Source organism: Salvelinus alpinus, chromosome 9, assembly GCF_045679555.1.
Source record: "Salvelinus alpinus chromosome 9, SLU_Salpinus.1, whole genome shotgun sequence".
Lineage (NCBI taxonomy): Eukaryota > Metazoa > Chordata > Actinopteri > Salmoniformes > Salmonidae > Salvelinus > Salvelinus alpinus.
Window position 1 is genome coordinate 3,967,473 of NC_092094.1, and position 26,498 is coordinate 3,993,970.

General features: G+C 43.8%; 1 protein-coding gene across 3 annotated transcripts in view; it reads left to right on the top strand.

Moving 5' to 3' along the window:
* Window positions 1–2,219: 2,219 nt before the first annotated feature.
* Window positions 2,220–26,498, top strand: part of LOC139584169 (CD81 antigen-like) — a 42,783-nt gene continuing 18,504 nt past the window's right edge. Inside the window, exons 1-2 of one of the 3 annotated variants that reach the window (XM_071415713.1) lie at window positions 2,220–2,776; window positions 3,160–7,081. In XM_071415713.1, coding sequence (XP_071271814.1) covers window positions 4,217–5,005 — 789 coding nt within the window. In that variant the 5' untranslated portion in view covers window positions 2,220–2,776; window positions 3,160–4,216 and the 3' untranslated portion in view covers window positions 5,006–7,081. The other 2 variants (XM_071415715.1, XM_071415714.1) reach the window with 2 other exon arrangements.

Below are 26,498 nucleotides of genomic sequence, written 5' to 3' on the forward strand. Positions count from 1 at the left end.
TCCCTCTTTAGTGTAACCCTATTCCTTATTTAATAGAACCCTATTCACTGTTGATTAGAACCCTATTTAGTGTAACCCTATTCCTTATTTAATAGAACCCTATTCGCCATTGAATAGAACCCTATTCCCTATTTAGTGTAACCCTATTCCTTATTTAATAGAACCCTATTCGCTGTTGAATAGAACCCTATTCCCTCTTTAGTGTAACCCTATTCCTTATTTAATAGAACTCTATTCGCTGTTGAATAGAACCCTATTCCCTCTTTAGTGTAACCCTATTCCTTATTTAATAGAACCCTATTCACTGTTGAATAGAACCCTATTCCCTCTTTAGTGTAACCCTATTCCTTATTTAATAGAACCCTATTCACTGTTGAATAGAACCCTATTCCCTCTTTAGTGTAACCCTATTCCTTATTTAATAGAACCCTATTCGCTATTGAATAGAACCCTATTCCCTCTTTAGTGTAACCCTATTCCTTATTTAATAGAACCCTATTCGCTGTTGAATAGAACCATATTCCCTCTTTAGTGTAACCCTATTCCTTATTTAATAGAACCCTATTCGCTGTTGAATAGAACCCTATTCCCTCTTTAGTGTAACCCTATTCCTTATTTAATAGAACCCTATTCACTGTTGAATAGAACCCTATTCCCTCTTTAGTGTAACCCTATTCCTTATTTAATAGAACCCTATTCGCTGTTGAATAGAACTCTATTCCCTATTTAGTGGAACCCTATTCCCTATTTAGTGGAACCCTATTCCCTATTTAATAGAACCCTATTTCTTTTAAATGGAACCCTATTCCCTATTTAATAGAACCCTATTCCCTATTTAGTGGAACCCTGTTCCCTATTTAGTGGAACCCTATTCGCTGTTGAATAGAACCCTGTTCCCTTTTTAATGGAACCCTATTCCCTATTTAGTGGAACCCTATTCACTATTTCGTAGAACCCTGTTCCCTATTTAGTGGAACCGTATTCCCTATTTAGTGGACCCCTATTCCCTATTTAGTGGAACCCTATTCGCTATTGAATAGAACCCTGTTCCCTATTTAATGGAACGCTACTCCCTATTTAGTGGAACCCTATTCCCTATTTAGTGGAACTCTGTTCCCTATTTATTAGAACCCTGTTCCCTATTTAGTGGAACCATATCCGCTATTGAATAGAACCCTTTTCCCTATTTAGTGGAACCCTATTCCCTATTTAGTGGAACTCTGTTCCCTATTTATTAGAACCCTGTTCCCTATTTAGTGGAACCATATCCGCTATTGAATAGAACCCTTTTCCCTATTTAGTGGAACCCTTTTCCCTATTTAGTGGAACACTATTCCCTATTTAATAGAACCCTATTCGCTATTGAATATAACCCTTTTCCCTATTTAGTGGAACCCTATCCGCTATTGAATAGAACCCTATTTCCTATTTAGTGGAACCCTATTCTCTATTGAATAGAACCCTGTTACCTATTTAGTGGAACCATATTTCCTATTTAATGTAACCATATTCTCTATTTAATAGAACCCTATTCCCTATTTAGTGGAACCCTATTCCCTAATTAGAGGAACCATGTTCCCTATTCAGTGGAACCCTATTCCCTATTTAGTGGAACCCTATTCCCTATTTAATAGAACCCTATTCGCTATTGAATATAACCCTATTCCCTATTTAGTGGAACCATATTCGCTATTGAATAGAACCCTTTTCCCTATTTAGTGGAACCCTATTCCCTATTTTGCGGAACCCTCTTCCCTATTTAATAGACCCATATTCCTTATTAAATGGAACCCTATTCCCTATTGAATAGAACCCTATTCCCTATTTAATGGAAACCTATTCCCTAATTAGTGGAACCCTATTCATTATTAAATAGAACCCTGTTCCCTATTTAATGGAACCCTATTCCCTATTTAGTGGAACCCTATTCCCTGTTTAGTGGAACCCTATTCCTTATTTAATGGAACCCTATTCCCTATTTATTGGAACCCTGTTCCCTATTTAGTGGAACCCTATTCCCTATTTAGAGCACTACTTTTGACCAGAGACCATAGCCTAGATATGTGGAAAAAGTCCCTACGCTCTTTTTTATCTCAATATTTAGACATGTTGAACGCAGCAGCTTAATAGTGGTTATCTTGATGTTTAGGTGGAAAATAAATGCGGTATGTTTGTGTTCTGAATACTTGTTTATAGTGGAAGAATAACAACAACAAAAACACTGAGCAAAAAAAACTGAATATTGCTCCTCCTAACTAAAACATAGTTTTATGAAGATTTATAGTTTTTTACTAACTTTTATTTATTGAGACCAGGGTCTCTAATTCCAAATGATGCCCTGAGTACAAACGTTTTATCACAAACAAGAAGAAAAATTAACAGTACAAATTAAACAAGAAGAAAAATATATAAATAACCACAAGCCAAGCCACGCTGTCTTTCATCTGTCCTCTTTACCACCCTCATCACTTGGTGGGCCGTTTCCAGTCTCGGTTTACACAGTCATTAGTTAAAGGAGGAGTTTCTACCCATTCTGGGTGTACATACCTCGAGATTTCTGGCACAGAATTCGAGTTCTTAGAACGAGAAGAAGCTTCTTAGAACGAGAAGAAGCTAACGGTCCGTCATTCTTAGAATCTCGGGCACACTGGTATCACGCAGACTTAATTTATTTATTTAAGTTAATAACGGACCTAAACAGTCGATCATCATGACTGTCGTTGGCTGCAACAAGTGTATCAAATTCATGCTGTTTTTCTTTAATTTCGTTTTCTGGGTGAGTTGAGTCTTTTTAAAATCTATTTTATTACGATGCTACTTTAAAGTGATTATCATTTACATTTGTTCGGTCTGTATTTTATTTATTGATAAAAAAAAAGTGCATCTTGAATGTTTTAACTTATAATATAACTTTGAGTCATTCAGAATTGTTATGACACCTTTAAATCTATTTCGTCTCCGTAACCAGATAGCATCACTGAGGTATTGAAATTAGCTACTATTCAACACTGTTATGATACAGGCCTATCTTATGATAATCTCATACACTGTTGATATTGTTTTCAATGGTCCAACTGATGACCGTGTGAAAACTGTAGTGGCTCAATAAAGTAAGCCAGTCGTAGACGAGGTACTATTAATGATTTATATATACACTAGGTGACTGGTAGGATCCACCGTGTTGAAGCCACCGTGCCTCCATCTTGGCTCTCCCCCACCATTGTATTGAAGCCACCGTGCCTCCATCTTGGCTCTCCCCCACCATTGTGTTGAAGCCACCGTGCCTCCATCTTGGCTCTCCCCCACCATTGTGTTGAAGCCACCTTGCCTCCATCTTGGCTCTCCCCCACCATTGTGTTGAAGCCACCATGCCTCCATCTTGGCTCTCCCCCACCATTGTATTGAAGCCACCGTGCCTCCATCTTGGCTCTCCCCCACCATTGTGTTGAAGCCACCGTGACTCCATCTTGGCTTTCCCCCACCATTGTATTGAAGCCACCGTGCCTCCATCTTGGCTCTCCCCCACCATTGTGTTGAAGCCACCGTGACTCCATCTTGGCTCTCCCCCACCATTGTATTGAAGCCACCGTGCCTCCATCTTGGCTCTCCCCCACCATTGTGTTGAAGCCACCTTGCCTCCATCTTGGCTCTCCCCCACCATTGTGTTGAAGCCACCGTGACTCCATCTTGGTTCTTCCTCAACATTGTAAAAAATATTTAGGAAGCCATAGAAATGCATTTACTAATGTCTGCATTTGTTTTTGCCACATGTAGTACATTACAGACTCCTTAATGCATACTTTTAAATTATATTATGTGAGCTAAACATAGAAAAATAGAACAAATATATAAAAACATTTTCCTTGAAGTATATATTTTAGAGATGACTAATGTTACTGTCCCCACTACAAGAACAAAACATACTTAAATACATGTATGTTTGTCCTTGAAACATTTCATTGAAGCACTGTAGAATTCCATTCATTCGTGTGTGTGTGTGTGTGTGTGTGTGTGTGTGTGTGTGTGTGTGTGTGTGTGTGTGTGTGTGTGTGTGTGTGTGTGTGTGTGTGTGTGTGTGTGTGTGTGTGTGTGTGTGTGTGTGTGTGTGTGTGTGTGAGAGAGAGAGAGAGAGAGGGGCATCAATAGATGAAAAATAATAACTACCCAGCCAAACTCCCTGGGCCATGGCAGGTTACCCCTGATCAACAGGGTCAGCATGATCAACAGGATCATCATGATTATCATGATCAACAGGGTCAGCAGGATCAACAGGGTCAGCATGATCAACAGGATCATCATGATTATCATGATCAACAGGGTCAGCAGGATCAACAGGGTCAGCATGATTATCATGATCAACAGGATCAACAGGATTATCATGATTATCATGATCAACAGGATCAACAGGATCAACAGGGTCAACATGATTATCATGATCAACAGGGTCAGCAGGATCAACAGGGTCAGCATGATCAACAGGATCATCATGATTATCATGATCAACGGGGTCAACAGGATCAACAGGATTATCATGATCAACAGGGTCAACAGGATTATCATGATCAACAGGGTCAACAGGATCATCATGATTATCATGATCAACAGGGTCAACAGGATCATCATGAATATCATGATCAACAGGATCAACAGGATTATCATGATCAACGGGGTCAACAGGATCAACATGATCAACAGGATCATCATGATTATCATGATCAACGGGGTCAACAGGATCAACAGGATTATCATGATCAACGGGGTCAACAGGATCAACAGGATTATCATGATCAACAGGATCAACAGGATCATCATGATCAACGGGGTCAACAGGATCATCATGATCAACGGGGTCAACAGGATCATCATGATCAACGGGGTCAACAGGATCATCATGATTATCATGATCAACGGGGTCAACAGGATCAACAGGATTATCATGATCAACAGGATCAACAGGATCAACAGGGTCAGCATGTTTACTCAAATCCCCGAGCAGACAAGGTGAAAAATCTGTTCGACGTGCCTTTGTGCAAGGAACTTGACCCTAATTACTCGAAGGTCACCGTTGATAATGGCTGACCCTGGCTGTGACCCCACTCTCCGAGGCTGTCTCAGGGGGAGTTGGGATTTGCGGGGGAAAAAACACATTTCCAATTCACACGTGATAATAATAATGTGAAATAGGAGGCATATAAACACCCCACTACATTATCATATTACTTTAGCCTGTCCCAGGTGGGCGGCGTTTGCACTTTTGGGACTATTCTATTAGTTCCACTGCACCAGACAAGCTTAATCTAGCACAGTGTTACTATTTGTAATGTTTTTTTGAAATACCACTTGAACCATGGACTGATTTGGGTGGGGGGGGGGGGGGACACCAGAAGGTGGAGGAGAGGGAGACTGTTTCTCTTGGACATTTCCTTTGTTCCTACACGCTTCCTGCAGTAGCTAGATTCTGTGGTGGTCTTGGTAGTGTTTAGGCTACATTCAAATGTAGATTTAATTGGTACCAGATGTCTTCTTTCCAAATATACCAAGTTGTCGCGTGTCAGAATCATGTAATTACACAGGAATAGCAGTTACTGTTGGGTTTGTCTATTGCCATTGCATATAAGAAACTGTATCGTTATGTGAGATCATCATAAAAGTCATGCAGCATTATCCTGGACACTAGTTTCCTTTTTTGATTTACGGTTTCCTCCTTTAGTGTTGTTGTTTTACTGATTAGCTGCATGTTGTGTCAGTAGAAACACTGACCGTTTTGATTGTCCTCTCCTTTGTCCCATTTTGAGGATTCAGTTTCCTGCTTCTTGGTTCTAGAACAATGAAGTCGAGGACAGTTTGTGAGCAAAATGTGCTGAAAGGTTTTTCACAACCGCTGACAGATTGGAGAGGTTGACAACGGTCACAGAATGCTTTACAGTTACCCGGACTAGACCCCCAAAAAGAGCAAGCAACAGAACAGTGGCAAGGGAAAACAGTGTTGTAACATTGTGCAAATAGCTGAAGGATGAAAAGGGGGGGGGGGGGGAACAGATATATATAGGTTGTATTTACAAATGGTGTTTGTTCTTAACTGGTTGCCCCTGTTCTCGTGGCAACGGGCCACACATCTTGCTGCTGTGATGTCACACTGCGGTATTTTGCCTAACATTTATGGGAGTTTATCTATGTTTGATTTGTTAAAAAGAAAATGGTGGGTCTGTGTGATCTGTGGGAAATATGTGTCTAAGACGGTCATACATTTGCCTACAGTGACCTTTCTCAATAGCAAGGCTATGCTCACTGAGTCTGTACATAGTTAAGGATTTTCTTAAGTTTGGGTCAGTCACAGTGGTCAGGTATTCTGCCACAGTGTACTTTCTGTTTAGGGCCAAACAGCATTCTAGTTTGCCCTGTTTTTTGTTAATTCTATTATATTTTAGTTTTCTGATGATCTGGTTGGGTCTAATTGTGTTGCAGTCCTGGGACTCTGTGGGGTCTGTTTGTGTTTGTGAACAGAGCCCCAGGACCAGCTTGCTTAGGGGACTCTTCTCTAGGTTCATCTCTCTGTAGGTGAGGGCTTTGTGGTGGAATGTGTGGGCATCACTTCCTTTCGTACTTCTGCTCTGCATGCATTGTTTAGGGTTTTGCATTGTGCACAAAGTATATTTTTGCAGACTTCTGCATGCTGAGTCTCAATTGGGTGTTTGTCCCATTTTGTGAATTCTTGGTTGGTGAGCGGACCCCAGACCTCACAACCATAAATGGCAATGGGTTCGATAACTGATTGAAGTATTTTAGCCAGATCCTAATTGGGATGTCGAGTTTCATGTTCCTTTTGATGGCATAGCAGGCCCTTTTTCCCTTGTCTCTCAGATTGTTCACAGCCTTGTGGAAGTTACCTGTGGTGTTGATGTTTAGGCCGAGGTAGGTGTAATTCTCTGTGTGCTTTAGGGCGCAGTGTCTAGATAGAATTTGTATTTGTTGTCTTGGCTACTGGACCTTTTTTGGAACACCATTATTTTTTGTCTTACTGAGATTTACTGTCATGGCCCAAGTCCGACAGAATCTGTGCTGAAGATCTCTCTCTGTCTTTCTCCCTGACAGTTGGCTGGAGGTGTGATCTTGGGAGTGGCTCTATGGCTTCGTCATGACAACCAGACCAGCAGTCTCCTCATGCAGCAGTTTGAAGGCCAGCAGGCTCCAAACACCTTCTATATCAGTAAGTAACCATGATCCCTGTGGGAATTGAACCCGCAACCTCCGCCATGTGGGTTGGGATACAACTTACTCTATCTTCCTCTCCTCCCCTCTCTTCCCCTCCCCTCTCTTCCCCTCCCCTCTCCTCCCCTCTCTTCCCCTCTCTTCCCCTCTCCTCCTCTCTCTTCCCCTCTCTTCCCCTCTCCTCCCCTCTCTCCCCCTATCCTCCTCTCTTCCCCTCTCCTCCCCTCTCCTCCCCTCTCCTCCTCTCTCTTCCCCTCTCTTCCCCTCTCCTCCTCTCCTCCCCTCTCTTCCCCTCTCTTCCCCTCTCTTCCCCTCTCTTCCCCTCTCTTCCCCTCTCCTCCCCTCTCCTCCTCTCTCTTCCCCTCTCTTCCCCTCTCCTCCTCTCCTCCCCTCTCTTCCCCTCTCCTCCCCTCTCTCCCCCTCTCCTCCCCTCTCCTCCTCTCTCTTCCCCTCTCTTCCCCTGACCCTGTATAATAATACATACCATTTAGCAGATGTTTTTATACAAGGAGTCTTACAGACAGGAACACTGTAACTATAACCTTCCCCCATTTCCTCCTCTCCCCCTTCTGGGTATATTTCTTCCCCCACCTGTCATTAATCTCACCCCCCTCACCTTCTCCTCACCCCCCTCCTTCTCCTCACCCCTCCGCTCCTCCTACACACCCCTCCTCTCCTCCTACACACCCCTCCTCTCCTTCTCCTCACCCCTCCTCTCCTTCTCCTCACCCCCCTCACCTTCTCCTCACCCCTCCGCTCCTCCTACACACCCCTCCTCTCCTCCTTCTCACCCCCTCACCTTCTCCTCACCCCTCCTCTCCTTCTCCTCACCCCCTCACCTTCTCCCCACCCCCCCCCCCACCTTCTCCTCACTCTCCTCACCTTCTCCTCACCCCTCCTCTCCTCCTACAGGACGTTGCTGTTATTAGAGGGCCCTTGCTAGGCAAGCTGAGCTCTCCCAACAGGAAGTTGCTGGTATTAGAGGGCTCATGCTATGCAAGCTGAGCTCTCCAAACAGGAAGTTGCTGTTATTAGAGCGCCCATACTAGGCAAGCTGAGCTCTCCCAACAGGAAGTTGCTGTTATTAGAGGACCCATGCTAGGCAAGCTGAGCTGTCCCAGAAAGACCTGTTTTCTGCTTATCATGTTTAACAGACACAGGGATCTGGTGAGTTAGTATGAGGAGTATCCAGAAATAGCTGAAGAGGCAAGCAGCCAAGAACCAGGAAAATGAACAGGACCTGCGTAGATCCGCCGGGCCCTAGAGTGGCCTCTCTCTCTGTCTCTCTCTGTCTCTCTCTCTTTCTCTCTCTGTCTCTCTCTGTCTCTCTCTGTCTCTCTCTCTGTCTCTCTCTGTCTCTCTCTGTCTCTCTCTGTCTCTCTCTGTCTCTCTCTCTCTCTCTGTCTCTCTCTGTCTCTCTCTGTCTCTCTCTCTGTCTCTCTCTGTCTCTCTCTCTCTCTCTCTCTAGCTCTCTCTCTCTATCTCTCTCTCTCTCTCTCTCTCTGTCGCTGTCTCTCTCTGCGATGATGGGATGGTAACAATGACAGGCGTTTTTGTTGCTTCTGCTTGTGACCCCTCTGACAGCAGACAAGTGGTTCTTAGACACACACAGGCAACAGAATCCTGAGAGCTCGGTGTCTCTCCCAACTGACCTTCATAAAGGAACATCACATTGTATGATTTTTAAATAATTAATTTGCATTTTATTGCATGACATAAGTATTTGATCACCTACCAACCAGTAAGAATTCCGGCTCTCACAGACCTGTTAGTTTTTCTTTAAGAAGCCCTCCTGTTCTCCACTCATTACCTGTATTAACTGCACCTGTTTGAACTCGTTACCTGTATAAAAGACACCTGTCCACACACTCAATCAAACAGATTCCAACCTCTCCACAATGGCCAAGACCAGAGAGCTGTGTAAGGACATCAGGGATAAAATTGTAGACCTGCACAAGGCTGGGATGGGCTACAGGACAATAGGCAAGCAGCTTGGTGAGAAGGAAACAACTGTTGGCGCAATTATTAGAAAATGGAAGAAGTTCAAGATGACGGTCAATCACCCTCGGTCTGGGGCTCCATGCAAGATTTCACCTCGTGGGGCATCAATGATCATGAGGAAGGTGAGGGATCAGCCCAGAACTACACGGCAGGACCTGGTCAATGACCTGAAGAGAGCTGGGACCACAGTCTCAAAGAAAACCATTAGTAACACACTACGCCGTCATGGATTAAAATCCTGCAGCGCACGCAAGGTCCCCCTGCTTAAGCCAGTGCATGTCCAGGCCTGTCTGAAGTTTGCCAATGACCATCTGGATGATCCAGAGGAGGAATGGGAGAAGGTCATGTGGTCTGATGAGACAAAAATAGAGCTTTTTGGTCTAACTCCACTCGCCGTGTTTGGAGGAAGAAGAAGTATGAGTACAACCCCAAGAACACCATCCCAACCGTGAAGCATGGAGGTGGAAACATCATTCTTTGGGGATGCTTTTCTGCAAAGGGGACAGGACGACTGCACCGTATTGAGGGGAGGATGGATGGGGCCATGTATCGCGAGATCTTGGCCAACAACCTCCTTCCCTCAGTAAGAGCATTGAAGATGGGTCGTGGCTGGGTCTTCCAGCATGACAACGACACGAAGCACACAGCCATGGCAACTAAGGAGTGGCTCCGTAAGAAGCATCTCAAGGACCTGGAGTGGCCTAGCCAGTCTCCAGACCTGAACCCAATAGAAAATCTTTGGAGGGAGCTGAAAGTCCGTATTGCCCAGCGACAGCCCCGAAACCTGAAGGATCTGGAGAAGATCTGTATGGAGGAGTGGGCCAAAATCCCTGCTGCAGTGTGTGCAAACCTGGTCAAGAACTACAGGAAACGTATGATCTCTGTAATTGCAAACAAAGGTTTCTGTACCAAATATTAAGATCTGCTTTTCTGATGTATCAAATACTTATGTCATGCAATAAAATGCAAATTAATTACTTAAAAATCATACAATGTGATTTTCTGGATTTTTGTTTTAGATTCCGTCTCTCATAGTTGAAGTGTACCCATGATAGAAATTGCAGACCTCTACATGCTTTGTAAGTAGGAAAACCTGCAAAATCGGCAGTGTATCAAATACTTGTTCTCCCCACTGTATATATATATATATATATATATATACATACCGCTGGTGTGTCTGGCCAAACAGCTCTATTTCCATGTCATCCAACAAATGTAAACGCCTGGGGCTGGATAAACAGCGTTGGCACTTGTGTCACGATTGTCTAAGGTGGAAACAGCGGACCAAAGCGCAGCGAGGTTACATGGACAACTACCCACAAACGCAGGTGGGAAAAGGCTACCTAAGTATGGTTCCCAATCAGAGACAACGATAGACAGCTGCCTCTGATTGAGAACCACACCCGGGCCAAAACACAAAGAAATAGAAAACATAGAAATAAAGAAACTAGAATGCCCACCCTAGTCACACCCTGGCCTAACCAAAATAGAGAATAGAAGCCTCTCTATGGCCAGGGCGTGACAACTTGGCGAAGGAGTCTGAAACTTGGCCATAAGTGGATCTTCCAGCAAAACAATAACTTTAAGCACACATCAAAATCCGCAAATAAATTATTAATTGACCACAAAATCAACATTTTGCAATGGCCATCTCAGTCTCCGGACTTGAACACCATTGAAAACCTACGGTTTGAATTGAAAAGGGCCGGTCCGTAAGAACAGACGAAAGATATCAATGATCTGGAAAAGATTCTGTATGGAGGAATTGGCCTAAGATCTTTCCCAATGTGTTCACCATGGCCTAAGATCCCTCCCAATGTGTTCTCCATGGCCTAAGATCCTTCCCAATGTGTTCACCATGGTCTAAGATCCTTCCCAATGTGTTCTCCATGGCCTAAGATCCTTCCCAATGTGTTCACCATGGCCTAAGATCCCTCCCAATGTGTTCTCCATGGCCTAAGATCCTTCCCAATGTGTTCACCATGGTCTAAGATCCTTCCCAATGTGTTCTCCATGGCCTAAGATCCTTCCCAATGTGTTCACCATGGTCTAAGATCCCTCCCAATGTGTTCACCATGGTCTAAGATCCTTCCCAATGTGTTCTCCATGGCCTAAGATCCTTCCCAATGTGTTCACCATGGTCTAAGATCCTTCCCAATGTGTTCTCCATGGCCTAAGATCCTTCCCAATGTGTTCACCATGGCCTAAGATCCCTCCCAATGTGTTCTCCATGGCCTAAGATCCTTCCCAATGTGTTCACCATGGCCTAAGATCCTTCCCAATGTGTTCTCCAACTCATAAAACATTCTAGAAGGTTCAGTGGCATTATACTCACCAGGTGAGGTATTGAAAACAGGGGTGTCAATAATTTTGACCCCTACCCTGTTGAGAAGAAATGTATATTACTTGTTAAACAAAATCTCTTTCTCTCTTGTATTAGTATAAAATAATATAATTTCCACAATTGTTTGTTTAAAATATAGCTCAGTATTTTAATGATTTATTTTATAGAGTATTTTTTGCTGATCTTTATCAAGGGTGTCAATAATTCCAGACCCCACTGTACATACAGTGAGTCATGGGTGTCAATAATTCTGGACCCCACTGTACATACAGTGATTCATGGGTGTCAATAATTCCGGACCCCACTGTACATACAGTGAGTCATGGGTGTCAATAAATCCGGACCCCACTGTACATACAGTGAGTCATGGGTGTCAATAATTCCGGACCCCACTGTACATACAGTGAGTCATGGGTGTCAATAATTCCGGACCCCACTGTACATACAGTGAGTCATGGGTGTCAATAATTCCGGACCCCACTGTACATACAGTGAGTCATGGGTGTCAATAATTCCGGACCCCACTGTACATACAGTAAGTCACTATAATGCTGGAAATCCAAACATTGGTCGGCTGGGTGTCTTTGGGTGTGTCCAACATCAGGACCTGCAAACACACGGTATTCCTGCTGAATTAAGGGTTACCGTATTATTCCTGCAGAGTTAAAGGTTACTGTATTATTCCTGCTGAATTAAGGGTTACTATATTATTCCTGCTGAATTAAGGGTTACCGTATTATTCCTGCTGAGTTAAGGGTTACTGTATTATTCCTGCTGAGTTAAGGGTTACTGTATTATTCCTGCTGAGTTAAGGGTTACTGTATTATTCCTGCTGAGTTAAGGGTTACTGTATTATTCCTGCTGAGTTGAGGGTTACTGTATTATTCCTGCTGAGTTAAGGGTTACTGTATTATTCCTGCTGAGTTAAGGGTTACTGTATTATTCCTGCTGAATTAAGGGTTACTATATTATTCCTGCTGAATTAAGGGTTACTGTATTATTCCTGCAGAGTTAAGGGTTACTGTATTATTCCTGCTGAGTTAAGGGTTACTGTATTATTCCTGCTGAGTTAAGGGTTACCGTATTATTCCTGCTGAATTAAGGGTTACTATATTATTCCTGCTGAATTAAGGGTTACTGTATTATTCCTGCTGAGTTAAGGGTTACTGTATTATTCCTGCTGAGTTAAGGGTTACTGTATTATTCCTGCTGAGTTAAGGGTTACTGTATTATTCCTGCTGAGTTAAGGGTTACTGTATTATTCCTGCTGAGTTAAGGGTTACTGTATTATTCCTGCTGAGTTAAGGGTTACTGTATTATTCCTGCTGAGTTAAGGGTTACTGTATTATTCCTGCTGAGTTAAGGGTTACTGTATTATTCCTGCTGAGTTAAGGGTTACTGTTACTAATGCAAATTAATTACTTAAAAATCATACAATGTGATTTTCTGGATTTTTGTTTTAGATTCCGTCTCTCACAGTTGAAGTGTACCTATGATAAAAAATGACAGACCTCTACATGCTTTGTAAGTAGGAAAACCTGCAAAATCGGCAGTGTATCAAATACTTGTTCTCCCCACTGTATACATGGTCTGAACTTTTCCAAGGGTTCACAGGTCTGCATATGGGCGTTTAGGCTATTCTGTTTGTTGTGGTAGCAAAATATAGCGCCCATTCAATCAAATTTGGTCTTCTCCACTCCCATAGTTACCTCAGTTAAGTATACAGAGAGGGTAAAACTCCTGTTGGACACCGTGTTTTTATAGCAGGGAACGGCCCAAACAGCCCGGCCCAAGCCAACCAGGCAAAGTGATGATTGGAGGGGTACAGCGATGCAGTACGCCCACCCAGATGAACATCAAAGGGAGGTTTTTCTTCTCTCCTGCCCCTCAAACACACACCCTTGAATAATTCAAATAGCCTTGTACATCTGGGCTTGTTATAAATTAGAGTTGAAAGTGGATTTTTTTTTAGCTTGCCTGGCACATCAAACTGGTGTTTATGTAGGACTGGATATAAATACATATACACCCATGCCAGGACTCCCCTCCTACCAGACCAGTTGAACTAGTTAGTGGTACAGACTGGGTAGTTGTCAGTCGTCACTAGTGCAGTAGGAGGTACAGACAGACAATCTGTGTTGTCTTGAGGACATCCTCTGTAAGTGTAGCTCTGCAGTTGATTATCTCTGTTGTTGATTATCTCTGTTGTTGATTCCGTGACAGACTAGTGTGGGTGGAGAGGGGTTGAAAGAAGTGCCGCTGTCGGATTAAAGTCGTGTACTTTATCTACTAGTTGAAACATGTTGAATAGATTGATTCGTTTGAATGTGGGGGTTTTAGGGTTATCACCAAGTAACAAGACTGTGAAGAGGGAAGTTCGGTGATACGTTGGTGGGGAAAGAAAGGAAGATAGAAGTGGTCGAAAAAAAAGTTCACAATTAAACGCAATTTTAAGCCTTTTCTTCTGGTTCACAAACATGTTGCTACTGGTATAGAAATAACTGTTATAGTCATCTGTATTGATCGTGTGAGTGGGTGAGTGAGTGAGTGAGTGAGTGAGTGAGTGAGTGAGTGAGTGAGTGAGTGAGTGAGTGAGTGAGTGAGTGAGTGAGTGAGTGAGTGAGTGAGTGAGTGAGTGAGTGAGTGAGTGAGTGAGTGAGTGAGTGAGTGAGTGAGTGAGTGAGTGAGTGAGTGAGTGAGTGAGTGAGTGAGATGGAGAGAGAGAGAACTGGCTGCCAAATGGGCTTCAGAGAGGAGAAGCAGGAAAATGCAGAGCTCCCTTTGATTATATAACTGACTTGGTGAACATGTTATCTTTTTTACTTCACTGTACATTTGTTGTTTTAAGTCTGTAAATGCAAAGTCAAGAATCAAGACTTTTCACAAACAATTGTAGTGAAGTAATGTAATTAAAAAGATATGTCGTATAAAAATGGGGAGAGAGAATTAGTCAAAACAGGAACATTTTACATCTGGCTAAAAATTAATAAAGAAATGATCTCAACAGAGAAAAATGTCCTCCTGTGTGCTACCTATATCCCCCCAATAGAATCCCTACACTTTAATGATGACAGCTTCTCCATCCTAGAGGGGGAGATCAATCATTTCCAGGCCCAGGGACTTGTACTAGTCTGTGGAAACCTAATTGCCAGAACTGGACAAGAACCTGACACCCTCAGCACACAGGGGGACACCTGGAGGTGACAGCATTCCCTCTCAATTATGCCCCCCGGGACACAACTATGACAAAACAACCAACAAAATGGGTCACAACTCCTGCAGCTCTGTCGCTTGCTGGGTCTGTAGATAGTCAATGGTAGGCTTCCAGGACACTGCTATGGTAGGTACACCTATAGCTCATCCCTTGGCAGTAGTACTGTAGACTACTTTATAACTGACCTCAACCCAGAGTCTCTCAGAGCGTTCACAGTCAGCCCACTGACACCCCTATCAGATCACAGCAAAATCACAGTCTACTTGAACAGAGCAATACTCAATCATGAGTTAGTTACCCTGCTACACTCTGACTGGTGTGAGTTAGTTACCCTGCTACACTCTGACTGGTGTGAGTTAGTTACCCTGCTACACTCTGACTGGTGTGAGTTAGTTACCCTGCTATTCACTCTGACTGGTGTGAGTTAGTTACCCTGCTACACTCTGACTGGTGTGAGTTAGTTACCCTGCTACACTCTGACTGGTGTGAGTTAGTTACCCTGCTACACTCTGACTGGTGTGAGTTAGTTACGCTGCTACACACTGACTGGTGTGAGTTAGTTACCCTGCTACACTCTGACTGGTGTGAGTTAGTTACCCTGCTACACTCTGACTGGTGTGAGTTAGTTACCCTGCTATTCACTCTGACTGGTGTGAGTTAGTTACACTGCTACACTCTGACTGGTGTGAGTTAGTTACCCTGCTACACTCTGACTGGTGTGAGTTAGTTACCCTGCTATTCACGCTGACTGGTGTGAGTTAGTTACCCTGCTACACTCTGACTGGTGTGAGTTAGTTACCCTGCTACACTCTGACTGGTGTGAGTTAGTTACCCTGCTACACTCTGACTGGTGTGAGTTAGTTACGCTGCTACACACTGACTGGTGTGAGTTAGTTACCCTGCTACACTCTGACTGGTGTGAGTTAGTTACCCTGCTACACACTCTGACTGGTGTGAGTTAGTTACACTGCTATACACTCTGACTGGTGTGAGTTAGTTACCCTGCTATACACTCTGACTGGTGTGAGTTAGTTACCCTGCTATACACTCTGACTGGTGTGAGTTAGTTACCCTGCTACACACTCCGACTGGTGTGAGTTAGTTACCCTGCTACACTCTGACTGGTGTGAGTTAGTTACCCTCCTACACTCTGACTGGTGTGAGTTAGTTACCCTGCTACACTCTGACTGGTGTGAGTTAGTTACCCTGCTACACTCTGACTGGTGTGAGTTAGTTACCCTGCTACACTCTGACTGGTGTGAGTTAGTTACCCTGCTACACTCTGACTGGTGTGAGTTAGTTACCCTGCTATACACTCTGACTGGTGTGAGTTAGTTACCCTGCTACACTCTGACTGGTGTGAGTTAGTTACCCTGCTACACTCTGACTGGTGTGAGTTAGTTACCCTGCTACATTCTGACTGGTGTGAGTTAGTTACCCTGCTATACACTCTGACTGGTGTGAGTTAGTTACCCTGCTACACTCTGACTGGTGTGAGTTAGTTACCCTGCTAAACTCTGACTGGTGTGAGTTAGTTACCCTGCTACATTCTGACTGGTGTGAGTTAGTTACCCTGCTATACACGCTGACTGGTGTGAGTTAGTTACCCTGCTACACTCTGACTGGTGTGAGTTAGTTACCCTGCTACACTCTGACTGGTGTGAGTTAGTTACCCTGCTACACTCTGACTGGTGTGAGTTAGTTACCCTGCTACACTCTGACTGGTGTGAGTTAGTTACCCTGCTATACACTCTGACTGGTGTGAGTTAGTTACCCTGCTACATACTGACTGGTGTGAGTTAGTTACCCTGCTACACTCTGACTGGTGTGAGTTAGTTACCCTGCTATACATTCTGACTGGTGTGAGTTAGTTACCCTGCTACACTCTGACTGGTGTGAGTTAGTTACCCTGCTACACTCTGACTGGTGTGAGTTAGTTACCCTGCTATACACTCTGACTGGTGTGAGTTAGTTACCCTGCTATACACTCTGACTGGTGTGAGTTAGTTACCCTGCTACATTCTGACTGGTGTGAGTTAGTTACCCTGCTATACACTCTGACTGGTGTGAGTTAGTTACCCTGCTATACACTCTGACTGGTGTGAGTTAGTTACCCTGCTACATTCTGACTGGTGTGAGTTAGTTACCCTGCTATACACTCTGACTGGTGTGAGCTAGTTACCCTGCTACATTCTGACTGGTGTGAGTTAGTTACCCTGCTACATTCTGACTGGTGTGAGTTAGTTACCCTGCTATACACTCTGACTGGTGTGAGTTAGTTACCCTGCTACATTCTGACTGGTGTGAGTTAGTTACCCTGCTATACACTCTGACTGGTGTGAGTTAGTTACCCTGCTACACACTCTGACTGGTGTGAGTTAGTTACCCTGCTACACTCTGACTGGTGTGAGTTAGTTACCCTGCTATACACTCTGACTGGTGTGAGTTAGTTACCCTGCTACACTCTGACTGGTGTGAGTTAGTTACCCTGCTACACTCTGACTGGTGTGAGTTAGTTACCCTGCTACACACTCCGACTGGTGTTAGTTAGTTACCCCCCTATACACTCTGACTGGTGTGAGTTAGTTACCCTGCTATACACTCTGACTGGTGTGAGTTAGTTACCCTGCTACACTCTGACTGGTGTGAGTTAGTTACCCTGCTACACTCTGACTGGTGTGAGTTAGTTACCCTGCTACACTCTGACTGGTGTGAGTTAGTTACCCTGCTACATTCTGACTGGTGTGAGTTAGTTACCCTGCTACATAATGACTGGTGTGAGTTAGTTACCCTGCTATACACTCTGACTGGTGTGAGTTAGTTACCCTGCTACACTCTGACTGGTGTGAGTTAGTTACCCTGCTGTACACTCTGACTGGTGTGATTTAGTTACCCTGCTACATTCCGACTGGTGTGAGTTAGTTACCCTGCTACACTCTGACTGGTGTGAGTTAGTTACCCTGCTACACTCTGACTGGTGTGAGTTAGTTACCCTGCTACATTCTGACTGGTGTGAGTTAGTTACCCTGCTATACACGCTGACTGGTGTGAGTTAGTTACCCTGCTACACTCTGACTGGTGTGAGTTAGTTACCCTGCTACACTCTGACTGGTGTGAGTTAGTTACCCTGCTACACTCTGACTGGTGTGAGTTAGTTACCCTGCTACACTCTGACTGGTGTGAGTTAGTTACCCTGCTATACACTCTGACTGGTGTGAGTTAGTTACCCTGCTACATACTGACTGGTGTGAGTTAGTTACCCTGCTACACTCTGACTGGTGTGAGTTAGTTACCCTGCTATACATTCTGACTGGTGTGAGTTAGTTACCCTGCTACACTCTGACTGGTGTGAGTTAGTTACCCTGCTACACTCTGACTGGTGTGAGTTAGTTACCCTGCTATACACTCTGACTGGTGTGAGTTAGTTACCCTGCTATACACTCTGACTGGTGTGAGTTAGTTACCCTGCTACATTCTGACTGGTGTGAGTTAGTTACCCTGCTACATTCTGACTGGTGTGAGTTAGTTACCCTGCTATACACTCTGACTGGTGTGAGTTAGTTACCCTGCTATACACTCTGACTGGTGTGAGTTAGTTACCCTGCTACATTCTGACTGGTGTGAGTTAGTTACCCTGCTATACACTCTGACTGGTGTGAGCTAGTTACCCTGCTACATTCTGACTGGTGTGAGTTAGTTACCCTGCTACATTCTGACTGGTGTGAGTTAGTTACCCTGCTATACACTCTGACTGGTGTGAGTTAGTTACCCTGCTACATTCTGACTGGTGTGAGTTAGTTACCCTGCTATACACTCTGACTGGTGTGAGTTAGTTACCCTGCTACACACTCTGACTGGTGTGAGTTAGTTACCCTGCTACACTCTGACTGGTGTGAGTTAGTTACCCTGCTATACACTCTGACTGGTGTGAGTTAGTTACCCTGCTACACTCTGACTGGTGTGAGTTAGTTACCCTGCTACACTCTGACTGGTGTGAGTTAGTTACCCTGCTACACACTCCGACTGGTGTTAGTTAGTTACCCCCCTATACACTCTGACTGGTGTGAGTTAGTTACGCTGCTATACACTCTGACTGGTGTGAGTTAGTTACCCTGCTACACTCTGACTGGTGTGAGTTAGTTACCCTGCTACACTCTGACTGGTGTGAGTTAGTTACCCTGCTACACTCTGACTGGTGTGAGTTAGTTACCCTGCTACACTCTGACTGGTGTGAGTTAGTTACCCTGCTACATTCTGACTGGTGTGAGTTAGTTACCCTGCTACATACTGACTGGTGTGAGTTAGTTACCCTGCTATACACTCTGACTGGTGTGAGTTAGTTACCCTGCTACACTCTGACTGGTGTGAGTTAGTTACCCTGCTATACACTCTGACTGGTGTGATTTAGTTACCCTGCTACATTCCGACTGGTGTGAGTTAGTTACCCTGCTACACTCTGACTGGTGTGAGTTAGTTACCCTGCTACACTCTGACTGGTGTGAGTTATGTTCTACTAACTGAACTACAGAGGACCATGTTCTACTAACTGAACTACAGAGGACCATGTTCTACTAACTGAACTACAGAGGACCACGTTCTACTAACTGAGCTACAGAGGACCATGTTCTACTAACTGAGCTACAGAGGACCATGTTCTACTAACTGAGCTACAGAGGACCATGTTCTACTAACTGAGCTACAGAGGACCATGTTCTACTAACTGAGCTACAGAGGACCATGTTCTACTAACTGATCTACAGAGGACCATGTTCTACTAACTGAACTACAGAGGACCATGTTCTACTAACTGAGCTACAGAGGACCATGTTCTACTAACTGAGCTACAGAGGACCATGTTCTACTAACTGAACTACAGAGGACCATGTTCTACTAACTGAACTACAGAGGACCACGTTCTACTAACTGAGCTACAGAGGACCATGTTCTACTAACTGAACTACAGAGGACCATGTTCTACTAACTGAGCTACAGAGGACCATGTTCTACTAACTGAGCTACAGAGGACCATGTTCTACTAACTGAGCTACAGAGGACCATGTTCTACTAACTGAGCTACAGAGGACCATGTTCTACTAACTGAGCTACAGAGGACCATGTTCTACTAACTGACCTACAGAGGACCATGTTCTACTAACTGAACTACAGAGGACCATGTTCTACTAACTGAGCTACAGAGGACCATGTTCTACTAACTGAGCTACAGAGGACCATGTTCTACTAACTGAGCTACAGAGGACCATGTTCTACTAACTGAGCTACAGAGGACCATGTTCTACTAACTGAACTACAGAGGACCATGTTCTACTAACTGACCTACAGAGGACCATGTTCTACTAACTGAACTACAGAGGACCATGTTCTACTAACTGACCTACAGAGGACCATGTTCTACTAACTGAACTACAGAGGACCATGTTCTACTAACTGAACTACAGAGGACCATGCTCTACTAACTGAACTACAGAGGACCATGTTCTACTAAATGACCTACAGAGGACCATGTTCTACTAACTGACCTACAGAGGACCATGTTCTACTAACTGACCTACAGAGGACCATGTTCTACTAACTGAGCTACAGAGGACCATGTTCTAGTAACTGACCTACAGAGGACCATGTTCTACTAACTGAACTACAGAGGACCATGTTCTACTAACTGAACTACAGAGGACCATGCTCTACTAACTGAACTACAGAGGACCATGTTCTAGTAACTGACCTACAGAGGACCATGTTCTACTAACTGAACTACAGAGGACCATGTTCTACTAACTACAGAGGACCACGTTCTACTAACTGAACTACAGAGGACCATGTTCTACTAACTACAGAGGACCATGTTCTACTAACTACAGAGGACCACGTTCTACTAACTGAACTACAGAGGACCATGTTCTACTAACTACAGAGGACCATGTTCTACTAACTGAACTACAGAGGACCATGTTCTACTAACTGAACTACAGAGGACCATGTTCTACTAACTGAACTACAGAGGACCATGTTCTACTAACTGAACTACAGAGGACCATGTTCTACTAACTGAACTACAGAGGACCATGTTCTACTAACTGAGCTACAGAGGACCATGTTCTACTAACTGAGCTACAGAGGACCATGTTCTACTAACTGAGCTACAGAGGACCATGTTCTACTAACTGAACTACAGAGGACCATGTTCTACTAACTGAACTACAGAGGACCATGTTCTACTAACTGAACTACAGAGGACCATGTTCTACTAACTGAACTACAGAGCACCATGTTCTACTAACTGAACTACAGAGGACCATGTTCTACTAACTGAGCTACAGAGGACAATGTTCTACTAACTGAACTACAGAGGACCATGTTCTACTAACTGAACTACAGAGGACCATGTTCTACTAACTGAGCTACAGAGGACCATGTTCTAGTAACTGAACTACAGAGGACCATGTTCTACTAACTGAGCTACAGAGGACCATGTTCTACTAACTGAGCTACAGAGGACCATGTTCTACTAACTGAGTTACAGAGGACCATGTTCTACTAACTGAACTACAGAGGACCATGTTCTACTAACTGAACTACAGAGGACCATGTTCTACTAACTGAACTACAGAGGACCATGTTCTACTAACTGAACTACAGAGGACCATGTTCTACTAACTGAACTACAGAGGACCATGTTCTACTAACTGAGTTACAGAGGACCATGTTCTACTAACTGAACTACAGAGGACCATGTTCTACTAACTGAGCTACAGAGGACCATGTTCTACTAACTGAACTACAGAGGACCATGTTCTACTAACTGAACTATAGAGGACCATGCTCTACTAACTGAGCTACAGAGGACCATGTTCTACTAACTGAACTACAGAGGACCATGTTCTACTAACTGAACTACAGAGGACCATGTTCTACTAACTGAGCTACAGAGGACCATGTTCTACTAACTGAGCTACAGAGGACCATGTTCTACTAACTGAACTACAGAGGACCATGTTCTACTAACTGAACTACAGAGGACCATGTTCTACTAACTGAACTACAGAGGACCATGTTCTACTAACTGAGCTACAGAGGACCATGTTCTACTAACTGAGCTACAGAGGACCATGTTCTACTAACTGAGCTACAGAGGACCATGTTCTACTAACTGAGCTACAGAGGACCATGTTCTACTAACTGAGCTACAGAGGACCATGTTCTACTAACTGAACTACAGAGAACCATGTTCTACTAACTGAGCTACAGAGGACCATGTTCTACTAACTGAACTACAGAGGACCATGTTCTACTAACTGAGCTACAGAGGACCATGTTCTACTAACTGAGCTACAGAGGACCATGTTCTACTAACTGAGCTACAGAGGACCATGTTCTACTAACTGAACTACAGAGGACCATGTTCTACTAACTGAACTACAGAGGACCATGTTCTACTAACTGAGCTACAGAGGACCATGTTCTACTAACTGAGCTACAGAGGACCATGTTCTACTAACTGAGCTACAGAGGACCATGTTCTACTAACTGAGCTACAGAGGACCATGTTCTACTAACTGAACTACAGAGGACCATGTTCTACTAACTGAGCTACAGAGGACCATGTTCTACTAACTACAGAGGACCACGTTCTACTAACTGAGCTACAGAGGACCATGTTCTAGTAACTGAACTACAGAGGACCATGTTCTACTAACTGAGCTACAGAGGACCATGTTCTACTAACTGAACTACAGAGGACCATGTTCTACTAACTGAGCTACAGAGGACCATGTTCTACTAACTGAGCTACAGAGGACCATGTTCTACTAACTGAACTACAGAGGACCATGTTCTACTAACTGAACTACAGAGGACCATGTTCTACTAACTACAGAGGACCATGTTCTACTAACTGAACTACAGAGGACCACGTTCTACTAACTGAACTACAGAGGACCATGTTCTACTAACTACAGAGGACCACGTTCTACTAACTGAACTACAGAGGACCATGTTCTACTAACTGAACTACAGAGGACCATGTTCTACTAACTGAACTACAGAGGACCATGTTCTACTAACTGAACTACAGAGGACCATGTTCTACTAACTGAACTACAGAGGACCACGTTCTACTAACTGAGCTACAGAGGACCATGTTCTACTAACTGAGCTACAGAGGACCATATTCTACTAACTGAGCTACAGAGGACCACGTTCTACTAACTGAGCTACAGAGGACCATGTTCTACTAACTGAGCTACAGAGGACCATGTTCTACTAACTGAGCTACAGAGGACCATGTTCTACTAACTGAACTACAGAGGACCATGTTCTACTAACTGACCTACAGAGGACCATGTTCTACTAACTGAACTACAGAGGACCACGTTCTACTAACTGAACTACAGAGGACCATGTTCTACTAACTGAACTACAGAGGACCACGTTCTACTAACTGAGCTACAGAGGACCATGTTCTACTAACTGAACTACAGAGGACCATGTTCTACTAACTGAGCTACAGAGGACCATGTTCTACTAACTGAGCTACAGAGGACCATGTTCTACTAACTGAGCTACAGAGGACCATGTTCTACTAACTGAGTTACAGAGGACCATGTTCTACTAACTGAGCTACAGAGGACCATGTTCTACTAACTGAGCTACAGAGGACCATGTTCTACTAACTGAGCTACAGAGGACCATGTTCTACTAACTGACCTACAGAGGACCATGTTCTACTAACTGAACTACAGAGGACCATGTTCTACTAACTGAGCTACAGAGGACCATGTTCTACTAACTGAGCTACAGAGGACCATGTTCTACTAACTGAGCTACAGAGGACCATGTTCTACTAACTGAGCTACAGAGGACCATGTTCTACTAACTGAACTACAGAGGACCATGTTCTACTAACTGAACTACAGAGGACCATGTTCTACTAACTGAACTACAGAGGACCATGTTCTACTAACTGACCTACAGAGGACCATGTTCTACTAACTGAACTACAGAGGACCATGTTCTACTAACTGAACTACAGAGGACCATGCTCTACTAACTGAACTACAGAGGACCATGTTCTACTAACTGACCTACAGAGGACCATGTTCTACTAACTGACCTACAGAGGACCATGTTCTACTAACTGACCTACAGAGGACCATGTTCTACTAACTGAGCTACAGAGGACCATGTTCTAGTAACTGACCTACAGAGGACCATGTTCTACTAACTGAACTACAGAGGACCATGTTCTACTAACTGAACTACAGAGGACCATGCTCTACTAACTGAACTACAGAGGACCATGTTCTAGTAACTGACCTACAGAGGACCATGTTCTACTAACTGAACTACAGAGGACCATGTTCTACTAACTACAGAGGACCACGTTCTACTAACTGAACTACAGAGGACCATGTTCTACTAACTACAGAGGACCATGTTCTACTAACTACAGAGGACCACGTTCTACTAACTGAACTACAGAGGACCATGTTCTACTAACTACAGAGGACCATGTTCTACTAACTGAACTACAGAGGACCACGTTCTACTAACTGAACTACAGAGGACCATGTTCTACTAACTGAACTACAGAGGACCATGTTCTACTAACTGAACTACAGAGGACCATGTTCTACTAACTGAACTACAGAGGACCATGTTCTACTAACTGAACTACAGAGGACCATGTTCTACTAACTGAGCTACAGAGGACCATGTTCTACTAACTGAACTACAGAGGACCATGTTCTACTAACTGAACTACAGGGGACCATGTTCTACTAACTGAACTACAGGGGACCATGTTCTACTAACTGAGCTACAGAGGACCATGTTCTACTAACTGAACTACAGAGGACCATGTTCTACTAACTGAGCTACAGAGGACCATGTTCTACTAACTGAACTACAGAGGACCATGTTCTACTAACTGAACTACAGAGGACCATGTTCTACTAACTGAACTACAGGGGACCATGTTCTACTAACTGAGCTACAGAGGACCATGTTCTACTAACTGAACTACAGAGGACCATGTTCTACTAACTGAACTACAGAGGACCATGTTCTACTAACTGAACTACAGAGGACCATGTTCTACTAACTGAACTACAGAGCACCATGTTCTACTAACTGAACTACAGAGGACCATGTTCTACTAACTGAGCTACAGAGGACCATGTTCTACTAACTGAACTACAGAGGACCATGTTCTACTAACTGAACTACAGAGGACCATGTTCTACTAACTGAGCTACAGAGGACCATGTTCTAGTAACTGAACTACAGAGGACCATGTTCTACTAACTGAGCTACAGAGGACCATGTTCTACTAACTGAGCTACAGAGGACCATGTTCTACTAACTGAGTTACAGAGGACCATGTTCTACTAACTGAACTACAGAGGACCATGTTCTACTAACTGAACTACAGAGGACCATGTTCTACTAACTGAACTACAGAGGACCATGTTCTACTAACTGAACTACAGAGGACCATGTTCTACTAACTGAACTACAGAGGACCATGTTCTACTAACTGAGTTACAGAGGACCATGTTCTACTAACTGAACTACAGAGGACCATGTTCTACTAACTGAGCTACAGAGGACCATGTTCTACTAACTGAACTACAGAGGACCATGTTCTACTAACTGAACTATAGAGGACCATGCTCTACTAACTGATCTACAGAGGACCATGTTCTACTAACTGAGCTACAGAGGACCATGTTCTAGTAACTATAGAGGACCATGCTCTACTAACTGAACTACAGAGGACCATGCTCTACTAACTGAACTACAGAGGACCATGTTCTACTAACTGACCTACAGAGGACCATGTTCTACTAACTGAACTACAGAGGACCATGTTCTACTAACTGAGCTACAGAGGACCATGTTCTACTAACTGAACTACAGAGGACCATATTCCACTAACTGAACTACAGAGGACCATGTTCTACTAACTGAACTACAGAGGACCATGTTCTACTAACTGAACTACAGAGGACCATGTTCTACTAACTGAGCTACAGAGGACCATGTTCTACTAACTGACCTACAGAGGACCATGTTCTACTAACTGAACTACAGAGGACCATGTTCTACTAACTGAGCTACAGAGGACCATGTTCTACTAACTGAACTACAGAGGACCATATTCTACTAACTGAACGACAGAGGACCATGTTCTACTAACTGAACTACAGAGGACCATGTTCTACTAACTGAACTACAGAGGACCATGTTCTACTAACTGAGCTACAGAGGACCATGTTCTACTAACTGAGCTACAGAGGACCATGTTCTACTAACTGAGCTACAGAGGACCATGTTCTACTAACTACAGAGGACCATGTTCTACTAACTGAACTACAGAGGACCATGTTCTACTAACTGAACTACAGAGGACCATGTTCTACTAACTGAACTACAGAGGACCATGTTCTACTAACTGAACTACAGAGGACCATGTTCTACTAACTGAACTACAGAGGACCATGTTCTACTAACTGAACTACAGAGGACCATGTTCTACTAACTGAACTACAGAGGACCATGCTCTACTAACTGAACTACAGAGGACCATGTTCTACTAACTGAGCTACAGAGGACCATGTTCTACTAACTGAACTACAGAGGACCATGTTCTACTAACTGAACTACAGAGGACCATGTTCTACTAACTGAACTACAGAGGACCATGTTCTACTA